Source organism: Prionailurus viverrinus, chromosome D2 (genome assembly GCF_022837055.1).
Source record: "Prionailurus viverrinus isolate Anna chromosome D2, UM_Priviv_1.0, whole genome shotgun sequence".
NCBI lineage: Eukaryota > Metazoa > Chordata > Mammalia > Carnivora > Felidae > Prionailurus > Prionailurus viverrinus.
In genome coordinates this window covers 57,437,650-57,458,344 of record NC_062571.1, presented here as the reverse complement: position 1 = coordinate 57,458,344, position 20,695 = coordinate 57,437,650, and the positions used below count along the sequence as shown (strand labels likewise).

General features: G+C 53.3%; 1 protein-coding gene across 11 annotated transcripts in view; it reads left to right on the top strand.

Annotated features, from left to right (window-relative positions):
* The window catches only part of CRTAC1 (cartilage acidic protein 1), a 157,998-nt gene that overhangs the window by 130,753 nt on the left and 6,550 nt on the right, over positions 1-20,695 (top strand). Inside the window, exons 12-15 of one of the 11 annotated variants that reach the window (XM_047826122.1) lie at positions 2,666-2,811; positions 3,276-3,318; positions 6,236-6,379; positions 19,852-20,525. In XM_047826122.1, coding sequence (XP_047682078.1) covers positions 2,666-2,811; positions 3,276-3,318; positions 6,236-6,379; positions 19,852-20,102 — 584 coding nt within the window. In that variant the 3' untranslated portion in view covers positions 20,103-20,525. Of the gene's footprint in view, positions 1-2,665; positions 2,812-3,275; positions 3,319-6,235; positions 6,380-6,848; positions 7,310-12,538; positions 12,592-14,498; positions 14,587-15,809; positions 17,257-19,851; positions 20,526-20,695 lie in introns of those variants that run through there. The other 10 variants (XM_047826129.1, XM_047826128.1, XM_047826127.1 and 7 more) reach the window with 10 other exon arrangements.

Sequence of the window (20,695 nt, the reverse complement as noted above, 5' to 3'; positions counted from 1 at the left end):
GCTCCCACAGGATGGGACCTGGGTCCATCTCCTTCCTGTTAAATCCCAGATCCCTGCAGACACTTGGCCCGTGGTGGGGCTGGGCGTCGGGGCCAAGTGAGCAGTAGAGCAAGGGCAAAGCAGATATGGGCTTTTGGGGTCAGACATCCCTAGCTGGGGAACTGTGAGCAACTTACATCCCCTCCCCGGGTCTGAGCCCTTTTGTCTCTAAAGTGGAAATTAGAAGTCTAGTACGTTCCCCATGGTGCTGCCGAGAGGGTCCAGTGCCAACAGTGAGATCACCTGGTACAGTTTGGGGTACATATTCTCCAGTATTATTGCCAAGAAATGAAGGTGCTTTGGGAACTACAGGTGCCCCCATGTCTAAGAGATGGTAGAGATGGGGATGCTTAGGGGACAGTCGGCTGGGGCAGGGCTCACATTCCAAGGAAGAAGGACTGTCCTTCCCAGGAGTGCTAGAGCTCTGGGCCACACCCCCATCTTACAGATGAGGAAACTAAGGCCCCGGAGAAGGTGCCCAAGTCAGCAAAATCAGCAGCAGCAGAGGAGGGAGTCCTACTGAGATGTGTTCTCCTTGGCTGGCTTCTCTCATAGCCCTTGCCCGTCCTGGGTTGGGAGGAAGGGAGGAAGCGGGACTCAGAACTACATGCTATGAATATTCGGTGACTCTTCTGAGTTATTTGTGGCGCTCCAGTCAGGCTGGAAAATGTATTCATGTAGCGTTCTGTTGGCTTAGGTGAGAAACATTTGCTATTCTTTGTCTCCTTTTTTTAATGGAAAAATATTTACTTTTTATATATGCCACTTAATTTGGGCACTGTACAACCTAAAAATGCCAAATCTCTTTAACTTCAAGAGACTATTACAAAACAGAAAAAAAAAAAAAAAGCCCACAGATGATACCCCCCAGTCCCGTGGTCCACCCTTCTTCTCCAAAAGGAATTATTATAGAAGGAGGGAGTGGGGGATTAGAGGTTTATGAGAAACAGTTTCTGGCTTAAGAAAGCAAACCCCAGAATCAGTGAGGCTGGAAGGGGAGAGTCTGTAGGGGAACAGAAGCAGCCCCGAGTGTGGGACTCTGTGCTCTGGGAGTCTCTCCCTGGTCCCGCTGCCCCACCTGGCCCACAGAGATGGGCTGCTCACCCTTGACGCGTGTGCGTGTGCCCGCAGCGCCCTGCCCTCATTAATCACCGCGCGGTAGCAACAAGGCCGAGGGGAAGCAAATGCGGGGAGGGTCCGGAAGCTGTGGCTCGCAGTAGGGAGCTTCCTCTGGAAGCTCCATAGAAGGGTGCCGGGACTCCCAGGAAGAAGGCACAGCTGGGGCCCTCCACCCCATGACCCCTGCCGTCCCAAGCTCCCCACCAGGGTGAACCCCTGCACACAGGAGTCTACACACACACTCCCCTCAAAGTCTGCTTGTGGCTGCCAACCCTTTTCTAAAATACAGGAATCCCTTTTATACATGAAAATGTGCCACAGACTACCCTCCGCCCCCACAGTAGCTATCCTTGTAAAATCCTTTGGCGGACAGTAAGGGCCCAAAGCTGCTGTAAATTCAGCAGCACTTTTCGGTTTCCCTGTTTCTTCTAGGAGTGTCTGCATACATTAAGGGAAAGTAGCACGTATAAGTGGGTGACATTGTTTATTCAGCCCACGAATGGTGCTTGAGGGTATGACGGGATTTGTGGACCCCTGAGCACCAGGCCTGCATCTGGTCATCCCTGGCGGGTGACGAGGGGGCTGCACCCGCCCTCCTACCTTCACTGAGCACGGCCCTCTTTCCCAGGTGACTGGGGAAACAACCTCTCCTTGCGGGTGAGGCCCAACCCCCCCCCCCCCCCCCCCGGCCTCCCGCCCACCCCCATTCATCACCATTAGCCTGACCTTGCCGCAGTGACAGGCCTGATGCCTCAAGCGGGGGGCTGGGGCTGCCTCTGACACCACCTGAACACCTGACCTATCTCTCCAACCTGCTTTCTACCACCGATGTAACACGTTGCTTTAAGGGCGTGTGTGGATGGATTCTCCGTGAATATTCTCTGAGCTTCACCATTAGCTTCTGTAAACATCTCAGCTCTGTAGGACGGTCCTTCTCCTGTGCCTTCCACCGTCCTGTTCTTTATCACCTCAGCTTTTATTTAGAGCTCAGCTCAAGTGCCTTCCCTCCAAGAGCCTGTCCCTGATCACCCTGGCTAGAAAAGTTCCCCAGCCAAGCCCCGGTTCCTCTTTACCGTGTTGCCCTATCTTTGTTTTCTTCACAGAGCTTGTCAATATCTGACATCATTGATCTGTTCATCTTTTTGCCTGTCTGTCCCCACCAGAGCAGACGCTCCCTGAAAACAGGCACATTCCCAATGGTAAAAGAAAGCATGGCCCCTAGCAGGCTATAATTATAAATGATATAAATTTAAATACAGTGACATGGCCAAAATTACACAGCAAGGCAAGCGGTACCGCTAAGATTTGAACCCAAAGTCAGCCTGCTTACCACCAGGCTTTCCCTTCTCCCCTAAAACAGCTTCATGCTGATTGGCCTGTCCGCCAGAATGTAAGTTCTAGTGCCGTGCTGTCCAATATGGTAGCCACGAGCCACGCGTAGCTATGGAAATGCAAATTCATTAAAATTAAATAGAATTTAAAATTCAGTTCTCCTTCTGTCCCGTAGGGAAGGATGAAGCCAGCAGTGTGGAGGTGACGTGGCCAGATGGCAAGATGGCAAGCCGGAACGTGGCCAGTGAGGAGATGAACTCTGTGCTGGAGATCTCCTACCCCCGGGATGAGGACAGACTTCAGAGCCCAGCCCCACTGGAGGTGAGTAAGGGTGTCCGGGCCTCATAGCCAGAAGAGCGGACCCCCTCCACAGCCCCATGGTCTGAAAGTGGACTCCCAGGAATTTGAAGATTTTGCCTCCAGAAGGATGGAAATCTTCTCAGCAAAGAGCAGGCTTCATAATGAGCCCTCCATGTGTAGTTTAGGGAGGGATTTGTAGTTTAAGAGGGATAGGTTCTGTTAGGTACCCCAGCTCAGGCACCTGGATCCCACCTGAGGGGAATAAGCAGGAGTTTGAACTGAATACATTCTCGTCCTTCCCCCAGTCTCCTCTTCTCAGTGCAAGGGGAGGGGTCCCAGCAGGGAAGGGCAACCCCAGGCCCAGAGCTAAGAGCACCCCTCATTCTGGACTCAGGGTGACAGCTGCTCTGTGGCTGTGATTAGGGGGGAACCGGAGGTGGGATCTTCTCAACTCACCAGTGTCTCTGCTTCTGCCCACCTTGCAGTGCGGCCAAGGATTCTCCCAGCAGGAAAATGGCCATTGCATGGGTGAGTTGCCTGCAGACACTAGAGGATGGGGCAGAGGCCAGAATCTCCCTGGGGAATGTCAGTCTGAGCCCTGGCAAAGCTTAGGCTGCAGACAAGAGGGGGAAAGGTGGGGAGGGAAATGTGTTGTTTGTCCCTGGGGCTCCAGATGCCAAGACAACCGCCATGTGACTCACCAAGGTGGGAGTGACGCCAGCAGCCAATAGGCCGAATCATGGCAGTTCTGGGGATGGAGTGCTTCCTGCCACGAATTCAGAGAGAATGGGCTTGGGGAGGAGACGCATAACTGCCTGTACAGTGCTCACGGGGTGGCCTGGCCGTGCGAGGGGCCGTGCGGCCACCTCACGGTGGCGAAGGTGCGCGTGCGTCTTCCGTGGTGGCTTTGGCATGGCCAGCTGGCGGAGCGGCAAGCACGGGAGCTGGCAGACAAGGATGGGCATGGCCAGGGGCATTGGAGCAACCCGGGCGTGGAGTGTAGTCACAGAACAGAAGGGAGACGGTAGCCTCGTGCAGTACTGGGAGGCAGGTGGCTAGCACACTGCTAGGACCGCAGCTCTGTGAGCGTTCGCTGACTTTCTGAAAGTCCTCCGAGGGCCTGGGGTGGCAGAGGGGCAGCCAAGGGGCTCAGTGTCTGAAAGACCCTCAACCCAGTATCTTCTGTGTCAGGAACCGGCAGTGAGGGGTCAGGTCAAGGACTCCTCCTGCCTTTAGACTCTCAGGCAGCATTCTTCCTAAGTCTGTTCCATAGATGCTTGTCAGCCCCAGGCTGAGTGGGTTTGCTACTGAGACTCAAGAGTAAACAAGACAGGGGCGCCTGGGTGGTTCAGTCAGTTAAGCGTCCGACTCGTGGTTCGTGGGTTTGAGCCCTGCTTCGAGCTCTGTGCTGACAGCCGAGTCTGGAGCCTGCTTCCGATTCTGTGTCTCCCTCTCTCTCTGCCCCTCCCCTGCTCGTGCTTTGTCTCTCTCTCTCTCTCTCTCTCTCTCAAAAATAAACATTTAAAAAAATGAATTAAAAAAAAAAGAGTAAATGAGACAGACACAGCCCCTGCCCTCATGGGGCTTAGAGCCAGTGGGAGAGGCACATGAATAAACAGTGATGACCGGAAATGTGAGCAGGGCTGGGTGGGGGAGGGGTGGGATGTGGGAGCACAAAGGTGGGGCCTCAACCAGCCAGGGAGGGTCCCAGAAGGTGCCCCAGGGAGACAAGGCCTGAGCTGAGACCTGGGGGGCGATGGGGAGCTCACCAGGCAGAGAGAGGGGAGAAGGTGGTCTGGTGGAGGGCCCTCCACCCGCAAAGGACCACAGGGAGAAAGTGAAGGAGTGCAGCTCTAAGGGTGGCTTGGAAGGAAATTAGTGCCCTCCACTCTCCACGTCCCAACCCTGGCCACTCTAAAGAGAGGATGCATGTACACAGAACTTCCAGTGTCTAGCCTGTGCACTGGAAGGACCCTGTGGGATCACCCTTCCAGCCACTTTTTTTCATCATCTAGCAGACAGTTACGTGCCCATGCGAGGTGCTGGGGATGTGGGCCAAGCACCTGCCCTGGAACAGCATCTGTTCTGGGGAGGGGGACCACAAACACATAACCTGGCAGCCGGATGAGATGGACCAAAAGCGCTTTAAGCAAGGTGTCCCTGGAGACTGTTCTAGACAGAGTGGTCAGGGAGAAGCCCTTTGAATTGAGACCTGAAGGACGAGAAGGTCCAGCCACACAGAGAGCTGAGGGAAGAGCAGGAGCGAGGACCACGAGGCAGGAAAAAGGCTCTGTGCGTGAAAGGAATGGGAAGGAGGCTGGCGTGCCCGGAGGTGGTGGGGGAGCCAGGCGCTAAGTCAGGGAGGGTCTCATGGTGTCTGGATTTTGTTCCTGGGGCCCTTTGCAATTAAGCAGGAGAGTATGATTCACATTTTCAAAAGATCGCCCTGCCTGCTGAATTGCAGATTAGATTGGAGGGAAGAGTGGAAGCCAGAGTGCCAGTCTGAAGGTGGCTACAGAAATCCAGGCAAGAGGTGGTGCAGGCTGGGAACGGGCTGTGGCTGGAGAAGGAGGTGGGCAGACAGAGGGGTTCTATGGGGGCAGAGCGGCAGGATCTCTTAACTCGCCTACAGAGGTAAGGGAAAAGGAGGAACTAGGGATTGCTCCTACCTGTGCTTGAGCAGCTGAATGGGTGACATTGATTGACTTAGGCAAGATGGGGTCAGGGGGTGGAAGAAGTTTGAGGGCTGGAGCATCTAGATTTCCATTCTGGACCTACTGAGCATGAGATGCATGTTAGGTTCATAAGTCTGGAGCCCCAGGGACAGGTTGTGGCTGCAGATAGGAATCTGGACTCATCCATCTATGAAGGGAGCACCTACAGGAAGTGTGGTAGATAGAAGACCCCGGGCCAAGTGTGACACCCCCAACACGTAGAGGTCAAATATAGAACTGAAAGGGCAGGTCTACGCTGGCCGACTCCATCTTGTTCTGTGTCCTTCACCTTGACCACACCTCCTCCCCTTGAGCAACCTCCCGCTCACCTGCCTAACAGGACTCGGACCCTTCCCCAGCCAATCGGCTGAGGCCACAGCCATTACCTCACCAACTGCCCCTAGATCCCTATAAAACCTTTGTGCTTTTGAAACTCGCTCGCTCTCCCCGGTATCTCCCCGCTGCGTCGGTGCAGGTAGGGGATTGAGCTCGAGCTAGCTCGAATAAAGGCTCTTTTGCTTTTACGTCGGACTCGGCTCCCTAGTGGTCTTTGGGGATCACGAATTCTGGGTATAACAGAACGAGCCAGCCAGAGGGACTGAAGTGAGGGAATTGAGGCATAGAGAGAAGAAGGGATATGCCCAAGGTCACAGAGTGGGTGGGGCAGCAGAGCCTGAGCGAGGAGCCACTGCCCCACACCTCCCTGGTGAGTGACTCCCCTCACCTTTCAGACACCAACGAATGCATCCAGTTCCCATTCGTGTGCCCTCGAGACAAGCCTGTGTGCGTCAACACGTATGGAAGTTACAGGTGCCGGACCAACAAGAGGTGCAGTCGGGGCTACGAACCCAACGAGGACGGCACGGCCTGTGTGGGTGAGTGAGGCCCAGCCATGGTCCAGTAGGACCCAAGGAAGTTGTCTTCCACCGGGGAGCTTTGGGGAGGCCCCAGATCAAGGTCCCCAGCCCCTGACTTCTCCTGGCTGGATGGAGTCTCCTTAGACCCCCGTTGGGTCTCCGGGGAAGACCGTGACAGAGGTTTGGAGAAGCCCCCACCACTACTGCCACCATCTGAAGGGTCCCTGGGGTGCTGTGCCCTGGCCAGAGGCCACTGTTCTTCTCACGTCTCCCCTTCTCACATATTCCTACCTTAAGGTCAGCCCGTCTTTTCCTACCAGGGATATAAACTAGCTCCTGCTACTCATCTTTGTCTGAATTTCTGAACCGGTATTTGTCTTCTTCCTCCCAAATGCTTCCCCCCACCCCCATCCCACCCCCATCCCCTTTCTCTTTTTCCCACTCTCTCTGTCTCTCTCTCTCTCTCTCTCTCCCATCCTTTTTACAGCTCAAGTGGCCTTTTTAGGTGGGTATCCTTCTGCTGCCTTTAGAATCTCTGAGCCTCTCTCTCGGGCCTCATATCTTTCTCTAGGCCTTGGACTTTGCCTTCAGTTATATGCACTTTAAATCCCATCAATAAAGGAAAAAAAACTAAACTAAACTAACAACCTTTGTGGAAAACTAAATCTCTCCCGCTGCCTGTCTCTCTCTCCACGCCCAGTAGACTCTGCTGCGTGGTCCCTTTGAATGGACCGCAGGGGTGGCCATCTTTGAAAAGGGAAGTTTGGGAGATACTGATGTTTGTGTAATCTTGTTTGTGAAGCCTTTCTTTGCATGTTTTCTGAGAAAACAGAAAAGGAAAGTCTCCCCTCTTACCCCATCTACCCTCCCTCACTTCTTCAGAAGAATCAAGATAGTCCTGTCTTTTCTGTATCCTCCAGTGTCATGAGCACCCTGTTTTGCCCTTAACAAAGATGGCTCCCAGGCAGTTGCTTGCTCAGTTGATTCACTCATGTATCATGTGCCTGCTGGTTTGGCCTGTGCTGTTTCTGCTCTGTGTGCCCTGACTTCCTGTGGTAGAGAAAGCCTTCTGGGAGTTGGTGGTTTATTATGGGAGGGGAAAAGGTGGCCCTTTGGGACTCTTGACAAAAATGTTAAAGTTTGAACTTGCCAAGTCTTCCAGCCTCTTTCTGGAGAAATTATGCCAATAAACTCTCTGCTGCATATTAGTGCCTAGCTGATAAAAACAAAAATGTGTCTGGGGCAAGTAGATGCTGGTTGGAATCCTGAAGTAGCAGCAGCTTTTCTGTCATGTAGCCCTTGGAAAGCAAATCACGAGACAGGGAAAGTGTCCTGGGCATGAGAAATGGTTTGGGTATGTGCACCAATGTTCACGTTTGGGGGGCTGGGGTTTGGGCCAGGCAAGGGATGTAGGATGAGCAAGGAGCAGACCTGGAGGGAAAATTCTGGGCCTTTTACCTGGGAGACAGTTGCTTCTCTACACTGGGCCTCAGTTTGCATAATCTAAATAACAAGAGATTTGGTCTGGTGTATTCCCAAAGCCCTTTCCTTTCTAAGACCCTTCAGTGTGTGGCTGGACAGAGATATGGGTAGTCTCAAGTTACCCTGATTTCTAGAAAAGAATCTTGCAACTTGGTCTCCTCTGCAGTCTGCTTAGAAACCTGGAAGCCTCTGTAGCCAGAGCACCCTTTGGGAATGATGTAACACCATAGAATACTTTCACAACCAGCCTCGGTAGTGAAGGCTTGTTATAAATCACAGATCTGTTCTTCGTGGGGGAAAAAAGTTGCCCCAAGATATAATAAAATCACACTTAAGCATGCAGCAAGCATTTTAAAAACATATTTAACAAAAAAACTACCATTTTCTGATACAATAATAATACTCCCAATAAATCACAAAATATGAATTCCTCATAGCTAGTACTGTTTTTACACTCAGAAGACGAGCTTAAATGAAAAGTTTTAAAATAAAAACCACCACATTGTCACAAGAAAGCGTGTAACAACTTAAAAATCGCTCCACTTCTGGGAAGCCCGCTCCTGTGTGTTCAGGTAGAAATTCAAGGTCTGGATGGGCCCAGACATGAGGCTCGGAGAGATGAAGTGATCCACCCAAGGTCACAGAGCCAGCTGGTCCCCGGCCAAGGCTGGAGCCCTTTCCTACTACACCATCTTGTCAGGGGGTGACAGACAGCACTGTCACTGTTCGGACTATTCCCTAGTCATTCTGGAAGCTGCTGCCTTTTTAGAAATGAACGAGTAGATCTAAGATAGTGAGAGAAGTAAACCCCAAAACCCATAGAGGCAATGGTTCCAAATGCAGTGGTGAATGGCAAGATGACGGTGTCCACTGACAGACCGCACACAACAGCACGAGAAGTAAGGGACAGGACAGCTAGGGAGACAGCCTGCCAAGGACATCGGAAAATTCAGGATGACAGCAAACTTCAGAGGATACCTCGTCAAGTAATAACCACGAATCCTCCTGCACGGAGTTTCTTACAACAGGGTGTGTTTGTGTCGATTTACCCTACTTGGTGGGTGGGGCCAGAGGAGTTACAAAGAGGAGTCCCAAATCCCCCCAGCTAGCAAGAGCACCACTACACTATCCCAGCTGCTGGGTAAGAAGGCTTACTCCTGATGTGACTCATTCAGTCAACAAGTATTAGTTGAGCACCTATTGTGTGCCAGGTACTAAGCTAAGCTCTGGGCATACAATGGTAAGTAGAGATGACCTGGTTTATTTTTCCCACATGGCCTTCCTGCAGCCAGATGGAGGAACCCGGTGCATGGGATAAGAGTGGGATTCACAGGGGCTTTCTGAAAAATCTAGCTAAATGCTTGGGTTGCCACACCAGAAAGCAAGCTCTCTCATTCCAGTATTCATTGGGCAAGCATTCACTGAGAACCACTGAGAATACTCCTCTGCCCAGGAATGTACCCTTAACAATAATAACCACACTTAGTGAGCTCGGCATGTCTGGGCCAGATCTAAGCTCTTTAGAAGAATCAGCTTGTGTAATCCCCACCACAATCCCGAGCAGAAAGTGCTATCAGGATCCCGGTTTTACAGAGAAGCTGTGTGGCTTGCCCAGGTCACACGGCTGGGACACACAGAGGAAGGACTCCGTCAGAGTAGTCTGGCCCCCAACCTGAGCTCTTCACAAGGACCCTTCCTTCCCATTTGGGGTGACTAACCCATTACACAAAAGCCACAGTCTCTCTGCGTTGCCCAGGGGCCGGGGATGGGTTGGGAAGGAGGAAATGGAGTCTCTGACGGAGCCCGGGATCTGTGACACGCGCCACACGGTCACCCTGCAGCTGCAAGATAGAGGTGGCAGTGCCCATGCTGAATCTTCTCACCAGCCAGCTTGGCTGTCCTTAGCAAAGGGAAACCGTGGATCACCTGCACAGCCTCTTCTCCGTCACCAGCCCTGCTCTGGGGAGGTGCCATTCTGAGGGCCAAGAGTTTGATTATGCGTCACTCTGGCTGCTATGGCCCCCTCCCAGGGTGTGGGCCTCACACCCTGACCGGCACCTCTGGACTGTGACCCGAGCAGGAACTGCACGCCAGCCTCCAAACAGGGCTGTTGATCGTCTCTCTGGGGCCGCACAGACACAGGAGGATGAACGCTTCACTTTCTCAGGGAGCCAGCTGAGTTTGTCCAGCAGATTCCAGAGTGATACCCCACCCAGACCGTCAGTCCAGGAGGCAAGCCGAGCCCCTCCCCTCCTCTCCCTCCCCAGGGTCAGCCACAGCTCTCTCCTTCAGCGTGGGCCAGAACCCCAGCCACATCCTGTCAGGTCTGCCGTTGTGTCTCCTTAGCAACAGACACGTCCCAGAAGGGGAAGGAGGCGAGAGAGCGCGGGCTGCTTAGCCCCGCAGATAATGCCAACCTCTCCTTCCGCAACCATCCCCTTAAGGAACTGTGGTTGAACAGCAAAGTGGTCGAAAAGAAGACCACTGGAGAAAAACGAGAAGCGGGAAGAGAAAACGCCCTCCCCAGAGAGCAGAGCTAACATTTACGGAACGCCTATCGTATGCCAAGAACTTTACGTGTGTGTCCCCATGAATCCCCCCGCCCGTGCTGTGGGCTAAATGTTACTCATCTAGTTTATCACCAAAGAAGCAGAGGCTCAGGGAGAATAAGTTCCACAAGGTCACGTGGCCGGTTAAGCGGCAAAAGCTCTGATTCAAAGCGGCAATTGTCTGGCTCCGCAGCCTGTGTTTTTAAGCCTCTTGGGGAACGATCTCCGGGAAACTGACACCTGGGCAAATTATGTAACCAGCTGTCACTCGGCATAGACTGGACACGTGCTGTGTGCTGGGCAGGGTTCTTGTGGCCGGGCCCGTACACCTGTGTACAACCCTGGCTGACCCCTGAGTGCCCCATGACATCCAACATGATCAGGAAGCAGTCAGAAGATAAGTGCTATTGGAGCTGGGCAGCAGCCTGAAGACACACGGAGGTGCGGGGCTGGAGGCAGAAGGGCCCTTGAAATAGGGAGGGGCAGGGAGGGCCTCTCTGGGAAAGAGGCATTTGAGCAGAAACGTAAAGTAAGCGTGCTGGCCTCCAGCCTCGGCTTTCTCATCTGGAAAATGGGGATAGTACCTACCTCACAGTTATTGTATTAAACAAGATGATCTGAACCACTTGACACGGTGCCTGGCGCGTAGTCAGCCCCAAAGAAATTTGAAATACTCATAATATTACTAAGCAGCAAAGTTCAGGATGAAGCCTGGGTCTGTGCGGTGCCGAAGGCTCGCGTGGCTCCCGGCACTCCCTGCTGTGGCCCAGGCCACCCGGGAGTCGGCAGTGCGGGAGATGTGGGGGGGACACTGGCCACCCTCAGGGAACTGACAACTTTGCAGAGAAGAGATCTCAGGACTGAAAATGGCCATAAGGGAGCAGAGCAAACCCTCCCGGGACCTGAGCTGTGGGGATGTTCCGCCAAGTTGTCATGCGGGGCCATTCCCAGAGAGAATAATCACCAAGTAAACCGAGCAGGGAGAGCGTGGCATTGACTGGGCTGCACAGGGCACACGTCCACCGGCAACTGGTGAACTGGCCTGGGATTCGGCGCTTGACTGTCACAGAAGCCCTAGAACGTTAAATCCAGAGGCACCTGAGAAGTCATTTAGTCCTGCCCCATCCTTTTCAGCTGTGGAAACCGGGGCTCAAAAGGAACAGTGACTTCCTGAGGACTATAGCCGCGCCAGGAATTTGACTCCTGCCTGGGGCTCCTCCTTGCCCACCCTGCCTCGTTTTCCAGAAAACTTACAGTATTTCAGGTGCAGAACTTGTTCTTTCCGTGGTGCTGACCCAGAGTCAGAGTCACGGCAAGGGCCCACCAAGCGAACCAAAGAACCATCCCTGGCCCATGGAACACAGCTGGGCAAGAGCTGAGTGAAAGGGCCAGGTGCACAGAGGGTCCTGCTCTGCTAAGAAGGGAGGCTGCAGAAGGGGATGTCTGGTGGGGACGGAAGGAGGACCTGTATCGCTCTTCCCAGAAAGTCCCTGCCCAGCCCCTCATGAACCCAGCCTGCCTGCCAGAAGGAAAGTCTGGGGCCCAGAATAATTCCTATAAAGGGAACTCATTGTCCTTCTTCGTGGCCAGCCCCAGAGCAACCATGAAGGACTTATCACCCAGAACCATTTCATGTACCCGCCCCACCCACCCCCACCAAAAGATCTAAGGACTAACACTCCTCCCTGCACCCCAGACCTGGGTGCAGAGCTCCTGGGGAAGGAGAGAAGCCCAATCACATCGTGCCCAACTGCCCCTGGGGACCGTGGCAGAGGAATAAGCTTGGGCCACAGGGAGGAAGGTAAACCCGATACTTACCTTCATGGGACTTCCTGGTCCCCTGGCTCAAGATTTATAGGCCTTGAAGGCAGATGCAGACAGGAAAGAGGGAGGAGAGGGTCTCAGAGCCTCACCCCAGTGCAGAATGTATCTTGTGTGCCAGAATATTAGAGAACTGGTCCCAAAATCCTATGGTCCTCCCACCCTCCCTCCTCCCTTCCTTCCATCCTTAAAATGTTCTCTTTGCCCTAAGACCCTGTGATCAGATGGCCTGAGGCTTGACTTCCAGACACCCCACCCACATGCCCTGTAAGTGGCCTCAAACAAGCTGCTTCCTCTCTCTGAGCCTCACTTTCTTCCTCCACAGAATGGAAGCATAACAACCTCACAGAGCTGTTGAGATGAAGCATGCAAGGTGCTCAATGCAGTGACTGACTGATAACATGCAGATATTATTATAAAATCTGCCCCAGGCCCTTTAATCTACTGCTTTCACTTCTAGCACTGCCTGATTTTGCAACAATCCATAAGTCATTAACTGGGGCAATGTGAAACCTGTAAGAATCCTTCCCAACGAGACATATCCATCACTCATATGCAGAGCTCATTCGGGGACCAGGTTACACTGTATCTTCCCTTTGAAGAACTCCGGCGCTGTATTTAGATCTGCACTGGGAAGCACAGGGCCGATCGGTACCCATCCATTCACCTGCCTCTCCAGGGTCTGCGAGCATCCATCCCAAGCCAGGCAGCCCTCTCGCCCACCTCTGAACCATCGGTCATCTCCCGGTACCCATCTTCTCTGTATGCGTCCACTTATCTGTTTGTCCACCCATGGTACTTCACTCTCTAGGGCCCCAGGTCCAGATTTCCAGGCAACGTACTCAGCCCCATGAGGATTTACCCACCTTACAATAGTGGTGTTCAGGGAGCCCTGAGCAGGGCTGAGTGGGGTCAGGATGCACACTTCCTCCCCTCTCCTCCCCTCCCAGGACAGGTGGAGATCATGAGCAGAGCCATGAGATCACAGCCAGGGCAACTCAGAGCAGCTGCCCAGCACAGGGGATGGCCCAGCATCACTGCCTCTACCCTTTTTTTTTTAATTTTTTTTAAAGTTTATTTATTATTCTTGAGAGAGACAGAGCATGAGTAGGGGAGGGGCAGAGAGAGAGGAGGAGACACAGAATCCGAAGCAGGCTCCAGGCTCTGAGCTGTCAGCACAGAGCCCGACGCGGGGCTCAAACTCACAAACCGCGAGATCATGATCTGAGCCGAAGCCGGAAGCTTAACCGACTGAGCCACCCAGGCGCCCCCTGCCTCTACCCTTTAAGTGAGTTAGTCAGTGACCACCTGCAGTTGAATTGTTATCATTCAGTGGCCACTCACCTGTCTGCATCTGCCTAAGCAGCCCCTCAGGTCTCATTACTCCAGGGGCCAGAGGATTTCACATCTGTATATCCCTGCCTCTTCCTGCCTCATCCCTTCCTGCCAGCCTTCCCGGTGGGCTGCCTTTTGCATTCACCTGTCAAGGGCAAAGCACTGTGACAGGCACTTGAGGGCAGGGGGTGGGAGGCACTGGAGGTGAGTGAGATAAGATCCCCACCCTCCAAGAGTTTACCAAGGAACTGGGGACAGAGGGAAAAAGGCCATTCATTGCCATGCACAAGGTCCAGTAAGCTAGGTATAACATTTCCCCCTTCCAGGGCCTGGCTCAGGCTGCTCTCAGGTGGTAGCTGGTCCCCAATCACTTTTCCATTACAGAAATCGATAACTTGAATTACTCCAGAATAACTAGCCCCATCATGCCTCTGCAAAGCTAATTCTTCTGTGTCCACATTTGCCCACGTGCTTCTCCCTGGGTCTGGAATCCGTCTTTATGAGGCAATCCAGGTAGAAAGGAGTCTTTCACCCGACTGTGACACAGTGGCAGAATGAGAGCAGGATTTGGGGTCTGACGCTTAGGTTCAGGTCTTTACTCTGACACTTACTGGCTGTGGGCGCTCGTCAAGCTACCTAACCACCTGGAACATCAGTTTCCTCATCTATAAAATAAGAATTCAAATATAACCACCCACCAGAGTGTTAGCGAACTAAATGGAATAATAATGTACATGAATGTTCCTGGCGTATATTAGGGAAGCGGTGAACCCTTGGACAAATGTCTGTTTATTCTATGCAAGAATCTGAAACCTGGCTATAAATCTGTATCACGAGGCCACTGCATAATGAGGTCCTAGAGTAACTTCGGCAATAACAATAATATTTTACTTGGGAGAAATAGATTCTCATTCACCGAGATGCATTTTCATCGTGCTCTCATTTTACAGATGACAGAGCTGGGACTCAGGATAACTGAGCGCAGCGCTAGGGGACGGCAGACTGGTGCAGTCTTCTGACTCCCCCTTCCCACTCTTCCACCGCCTCCGTGGTCCCTGATTCAAAACCGCAAGGCCCGGTGCAGCTCCAGGCTGCCGCACGCTGAGTTCTGCCATCCGGCAGGTGCTGAAATGACAAGCCCGTTAAATAGCCCCTTAGAGGAAGAGCCGTGAGCTCGGCACTCTGCCCTGGGCTCTGCCAAGAGAATAAATCCTCCCAAAGTTGCCTGAGAAGGGTCGTGTGGAAACGTCAGAAGGCTGGACTCTGAAAGGAAGGAAAGAAACTGACGTTACCGAACGCCTCTGTCATGCCAGGCACATTCTAGGCCAGTTTCTCAGATTCCTCAAAACCAATTGTTCTCAACCATTTTTAGTGGGTGGTCACATACCCCTTTGAGAATCTGCTGAAACCTTCGATCCTCTTCCCCAGATAAATGCATGTTATTTTGCAAATATGTGAAGGAGGTGGGTCAAGGTCAAGAGCTCCTGGTGTAAACCTGGGCCGTTTTAGGATTTTCTTAGGTACCAGGGACGTTTCTTCTCTTTTGGAGGCCCCACCCCTCATCATATCAAACATTGTCATATATATCCACAACTCACACTAAATTACACACACACACACACACACACAACCAGAGTTAAGTTGAATTACAGTGGACTGTTTGACAGTATTACATTTTGTAGATATGTAACAAAGTATTAATTTCAGCTTTGTGTTTACTTTTCCTATTTTGGACCCAATAAACTTTTTTGGTAAATTTTATTGAAATGTACCATACCTATAGAAAAATACACAAATCTTAAGTGTGGAGCTCAATGAATTCTCACAAGGTGAGCCTGTCTGTGTAACCAGCACTCTGCTGGAAAAACAGAGCATGAGCACCCAAGAAGTCTCCCCAGGCCCCCTTCCATTCACTATGCATCATCCCAGGACAGCTGCTCTCTTAACGTCTAACACCAAAGATTAGCTCTGCCTGTATTAGAATGCCTTACGAGTAGAACCATAACTTGTACTCATTTCCTGTCTTGTTGCTTTTGTGGAACTGATAAACTTTTATTTGGGCCTCAGACATCTTCCGAGGCCTATAAAAAGGCTCATAGGCTCCGGGCACTGTCAAAACTGGGGGTTCTCGACCTTATTTTCACTCTAGAACCTCCAGGAAAACTTTTAAAAAGCCCTAATGTCTAGGCTGCACCCCAGAACAATGAAATCAGAATCTCTGGGGATAGGACCAGACATCAGTGGTTTCTCTTGCTCCCTAGGTGACATTGACTGCGGCCAAGGATGAGAGGCACTGGCCCACGCGATTTTGTAAAGTATTAGTACCCCTATCTTACAGCTGGAGAGGACAGTGGGGCTCGAGGGGTCTCCACCACGTGCTACCCTCACAAAGCCTGAATTCCAATTCAGGTCTCACTAGGAGTGGTATTTGCATTGCCTTCACGCTTGGTAAATATGTAAAGTCCAAACGAAGCGTAGGTGCCTCCTGCCAGAAACTTTCCTTACTCTGAGTCCTCCCGGAGCTGTGGTCAAGGGAGCTAGGGTTTCCCAAGAACAAGGCGGAGCCCCAGGAGCTGGCCGTAGGGAGAGTCACCGCCAGCTGGACTCCATCTTTGCCCCACAGGGTTTGGGAGCCCTGGGGATGGTTCCCAGGCTGCTGGGTTCCGGGGTGCAGTGCACGATTCTGCCGCTCGGTGGCACCACGAGCCTCTGTAAACCCTGTGGTTTTCACACACCCCAAAGGAAGCTAGAAAGCAGTCTGGCAGCAGTGACCACGGGGGAATGGCAGCCGAGAGCTTCCTGGGGGTTCCTCTGCTCGCTGGGGCCTGACAGGGCCTGTTCCTGGCTGGCCAGGGGGATGCAGAGACGTGGCTGTGACCCAACCCAAGGAGGAGGCCACTTCCCCCATAACTGAGCCAGCAGAGAAGAACCAGGGAGAGAGAAGCCACGCCTCACCTGCTTCTCCCCGCTCTGCCCTTCACCGAGCTGCCCCCGTGGGCTCCGCAGTTGAAGAGCACAGCCCAACCACACTCCCGTGTTACCTAGAAGCTCCAGCCCTGGGCTTGGAGGTACCAGGCACAGCTCCAAGTCCTTACCTGGGAATCTGCCAAATCCTAACCTAGGATGACCGAGGACCTCAAGCTCTGACAGAGTCCCTAAACCTGGGTGAACTTTGCCTAGATTCAAAACCAAGCTCTTCCACTTCCTAGTTGTGTAACTTTGGGCAAGTTATTTAACTTCCGTGAGTCTCAGCCTCCTCATCTGTAAAATGGGAATAATAGTCCACATCTTACGATTGTCGTGAGGACTGAATGGTTATGTGGCATCTTAGCCTAGCGCATGGCACATAGTGATAAAACAAATGTTAGCTACTATTGGGTATTATTATTATGAATAATAACCTTGCCAACAGGACAGAATGAATTTACCCACATGTTAAAGAACAGCCTCCGTTGTGACAACCCCACACACCCCAGGTTTGAGCAGAGGCAGTGAGTCCAGCCTGCCCCAGGGCTCAGGGAAAGGCCCAGCTGCCCCTCAGGAGCAGCAGGCACAAGTGTGAAAGCCACCCAGAGTCCCAGTCAACACCAGCCAGAGGGGATGTCCCCAAAGCCCCCACCCTGGGGGCTGGAGCCATTATCCCCACAGTCTGGTGAGATCCTCTCTTGGCCCACGGACCTGAGTGCGTGACCCTGGCCGCCCTGAGGCCTAAGGCAACTTCCATCCAGGTGCCATCGGCATGGTGTCAGGTTGAGCACTGGGTCAGGAGATCTTGGTTCTAAATTTGGTACCACTGTCGGCCCGCTGTGTGAACTGGGGCAAGTCACGTGACCTCTCTGGGCCTCCATTCTGTCTCATTTAGATGATCTTAAATCCCCTCCCAGCTCTAGCATGTGGTTTTATCAAAGTATCTGGTACACAATAGGTGCTCAATAAATGTTATTTAGTTTTATAAAATCCAACATACGACTCTGCTAGGTTCTAACACCCTAGTCTTTAAAACTGAATGACTTCTCTGATGCAACCCCTAACAGGGCCCAACCCAGGGTGAGAGCTCAAGAAATGGGTATTTATCTCATTACTGACTTTTGACCTGGCTCTCTGTCAAGCTGCCCCCTCCACCCAAGGCTGCAAGTGCCCCATAAAGGCTCCATATTAGAGGATCCAGAGGGTAGCTTCCCCACTAGACTACAAGCTCTAAGAAGGTAGGGTTGGTCCTGCCCACGTCAGCCTCACTGCTTCTTCAAGAACACCCAGCCCCACCTCCTTGGCATGAGGTGGGTGGGCAGCTGAGCATCCGCTCCCTGTGGTCCTGGGGCATAGAACTGATGGCACCCCATCACCATCGGGGAAAGAAGTGGCACAGAGCCTCAAGCTGGGCAAGTCCTTTTATTGGAAAAAGAAATAATAAAACCAAAGGCCACTGCATCACCTGTGCCCAGCCATCCCATAGGAGAGGCACAGGTCAGACATAAGGCCCGGCCACACAGTGGGCCAGAATGGGCATGGGCCAGGCCGCAGCCCTCTGTGGGGGATCGTGGGACCAGGACCCGCCCACTCGGGCTCAGGGCCTGCCTTTGGCTCCCTGGGTAGGCACCTCCCTCCCACACACTGCTGTCTTGTCCAAAAACAATCAGGCCCCTCTTTGGTTCCAGAAAGCTACCTTCAGCGGCTGGTCTTTCACATGCACTTGTAGCACCTCCTGCCGGCTGAGGCAGGCAGCCTCTCTGTCCGTCTTCAGGGCACCAGGGCAGGGCTGCTTCCTTCCCACTGGCCGCCCTGGGCCTTGGCAGGCGGGGGCCTCGGTGGCTGGATGCTTCTCTTCCCTTTCGAGAAAGGAGTTTGCCTTTTCCCCTGCAGGTTGCCAGTTCCTTTGAACATCCACAGAAGCCTTGTTTACACGGCCTTAGAGAGCTCCAGAGCCTGGGTGGGCTGAATGGGCAGCATGTGTGGCCCTGTTGCCTTGTCACCGGGAGCTTGGGAGAGGGACACAGAAGGTCCCAGAAGGTTGGCTCTGCTCTCCTAGACCCCCAGCTTCTCTTCTGCTAAAATGTACACAGTAGAATCAGAAGGTAGGGAGAGCTTTGCAGGCGGGGGAGAGACCAGGAAGAAGAGCCGAGCTGGCAGCCCCAGGCAAGGGGCAAGGAGCTTTAGGACATTTATTTACAAGGGGACAGGCTGGACCCATGCAGGGAAGCAGCCACAGACTATCACATACAAAGATAAGACGGGATGCAGAGAGGGGCAATCACTGGCCTGGCAACCAAGGGGAACAGACAAGTGCACGGTCACATACACATACATACACATGCACCCACAGGTGCAACCACACGTGTACACACACACAACTGCACTCACACACATCTATCCACATGTGTGCTCATACACACACCTACACATACACACGTGCATTTCTGCACATAGTGCACTCACATATATGCACTCACACGTGCGCCTGCATGCACACACACTCATTCTCACATACACACAGGTTCTAATCTCAGGAAGTTGGCTCCAGTTCTGAAGGTTCAAACCTCCCAAGGCTACATGTCTCCATGAAGCATTTCTCCAGACCCCCAAATAACCTCCTAGAGCCCCAGGCTGTGTGCCCCACAACCACCGCCTGATGTCCTGCAAAATCTCAGGAGTTGGATATTTCTTGGCAAGGCCAAGATGGCCTCCAGGCTTTGAGCAGAGGAAGGGGAAGCCAGGAGTCTAGAAGAGGTCAGGAGGGGACTGAGCAGCTCCCATCTCCCCAGACCTCGAATCGGTGGAGGCAGGATCACAGACAGGCAGAGCCCCTGCAGTGGCACCAGAAAGAGCAGATACTGGGAGACAGCCACGGGGAGCAGGACCCTGGGGGGAGAGAGTCCTGGCGGATGTGGGATTTGGGGTGAGGAATCATGCGGGATAAGGGCATTCTCTCTGGGACCTGAGCCCCCCTCCGGGTGTTGGGTAAAGAGCTGCAGAAGCAAAGGGCTGTCCAAATTGTGTTAGCCCCACCCCCAAACCCCCACCCCAGCCTTCCCCTGGAAGATCTGGCTGCGTGTGACCAGACCTCCCCCATGGAGAAAATGCCAGGTCAGGAAGTAGGCCGTCCTGCCAGGGGTGACAGGCAGGAGGGAGTAAAGGGGGGCGCGGGTAGATGACCCGCGGGAATCACCGGGCCAGTCACCCTTCCTCCCGCCCCCCCCTCCCTGGGGAGCAGCAGGGGCCCAGAGAATGACTCAGAAGCGGGTGCTCTGGTAGCGCAGCCGCCGCAGGTCTGAGAGGCCCTCAGTCCGGCCGTACACCTCCCTGCAGGGACTCTCGGCCAGTCACCGGGCCCCCGCCCCGCCGCCCCCGCCGCTGCTGCCGCTGCCGGAGCTGCTGCCGCTGCTGGAGCTGCCGCTGCTGCACCGGTCCTCGTAGATGGAGATCTCGATCTGCGGCCGGCGTTAAGGAGGGAGCCCCTGCCAGCTGCCGAGGAGGGGCGGACGGAGGCCAGCAGGGGAGCGGGCGGCCGAGCCGGTGCCGCGTCCCAGACAGCGAGGCCGGGAGGCCCGGGGCGCTAGACCCCAGCCCCTCCGCGCTCTCGCGGGCGCTCGGTGTGCACACGCACACAGCGACCTGCCGGGCCGAGCACTGCGCAGGCGCACAATCGGAAGCTTCCGCTTTAGTGGGTCTGATTACCAAACACCGGGACAGGTGGTGGTACGGCGTGGGAAGTGGGAAGACCTCGGTGTCCCGAGTTCTAATCCTGACTCGCTTTCTCTCGAGAGATGGGACTTTAGACCGGTCATTTAACTTGTTACCCATGAATGGCCGCGTGTGTAAAATGGTGGTAATAATGGAATCTTGGGGTAGCTGGGGGACTGATTGAAATAACGCTTGTAAAGCTCTAAGCGCAATGCCTGGCACTTAGTAAAAACTCAATTTAAAAAAAGGCCCCTCTCACAGGGCTTTGTAAACAGAAGATTCTGGTCTTTGTGTTTTCTTTCCTCGTTTTCTTCTCAATTTTCCAGTAAAAACATTTTTTTAACACTTCTACTCTGCGAGTGGGCTGTGTGTACACCTTGACCACACTTTTCCAGGGGAGCGAGCAGGCCTATAACCCAATTCCTGGGCCGGCCGCCCACCAAGACTTCATTTTTCTGATCTGTAAAGA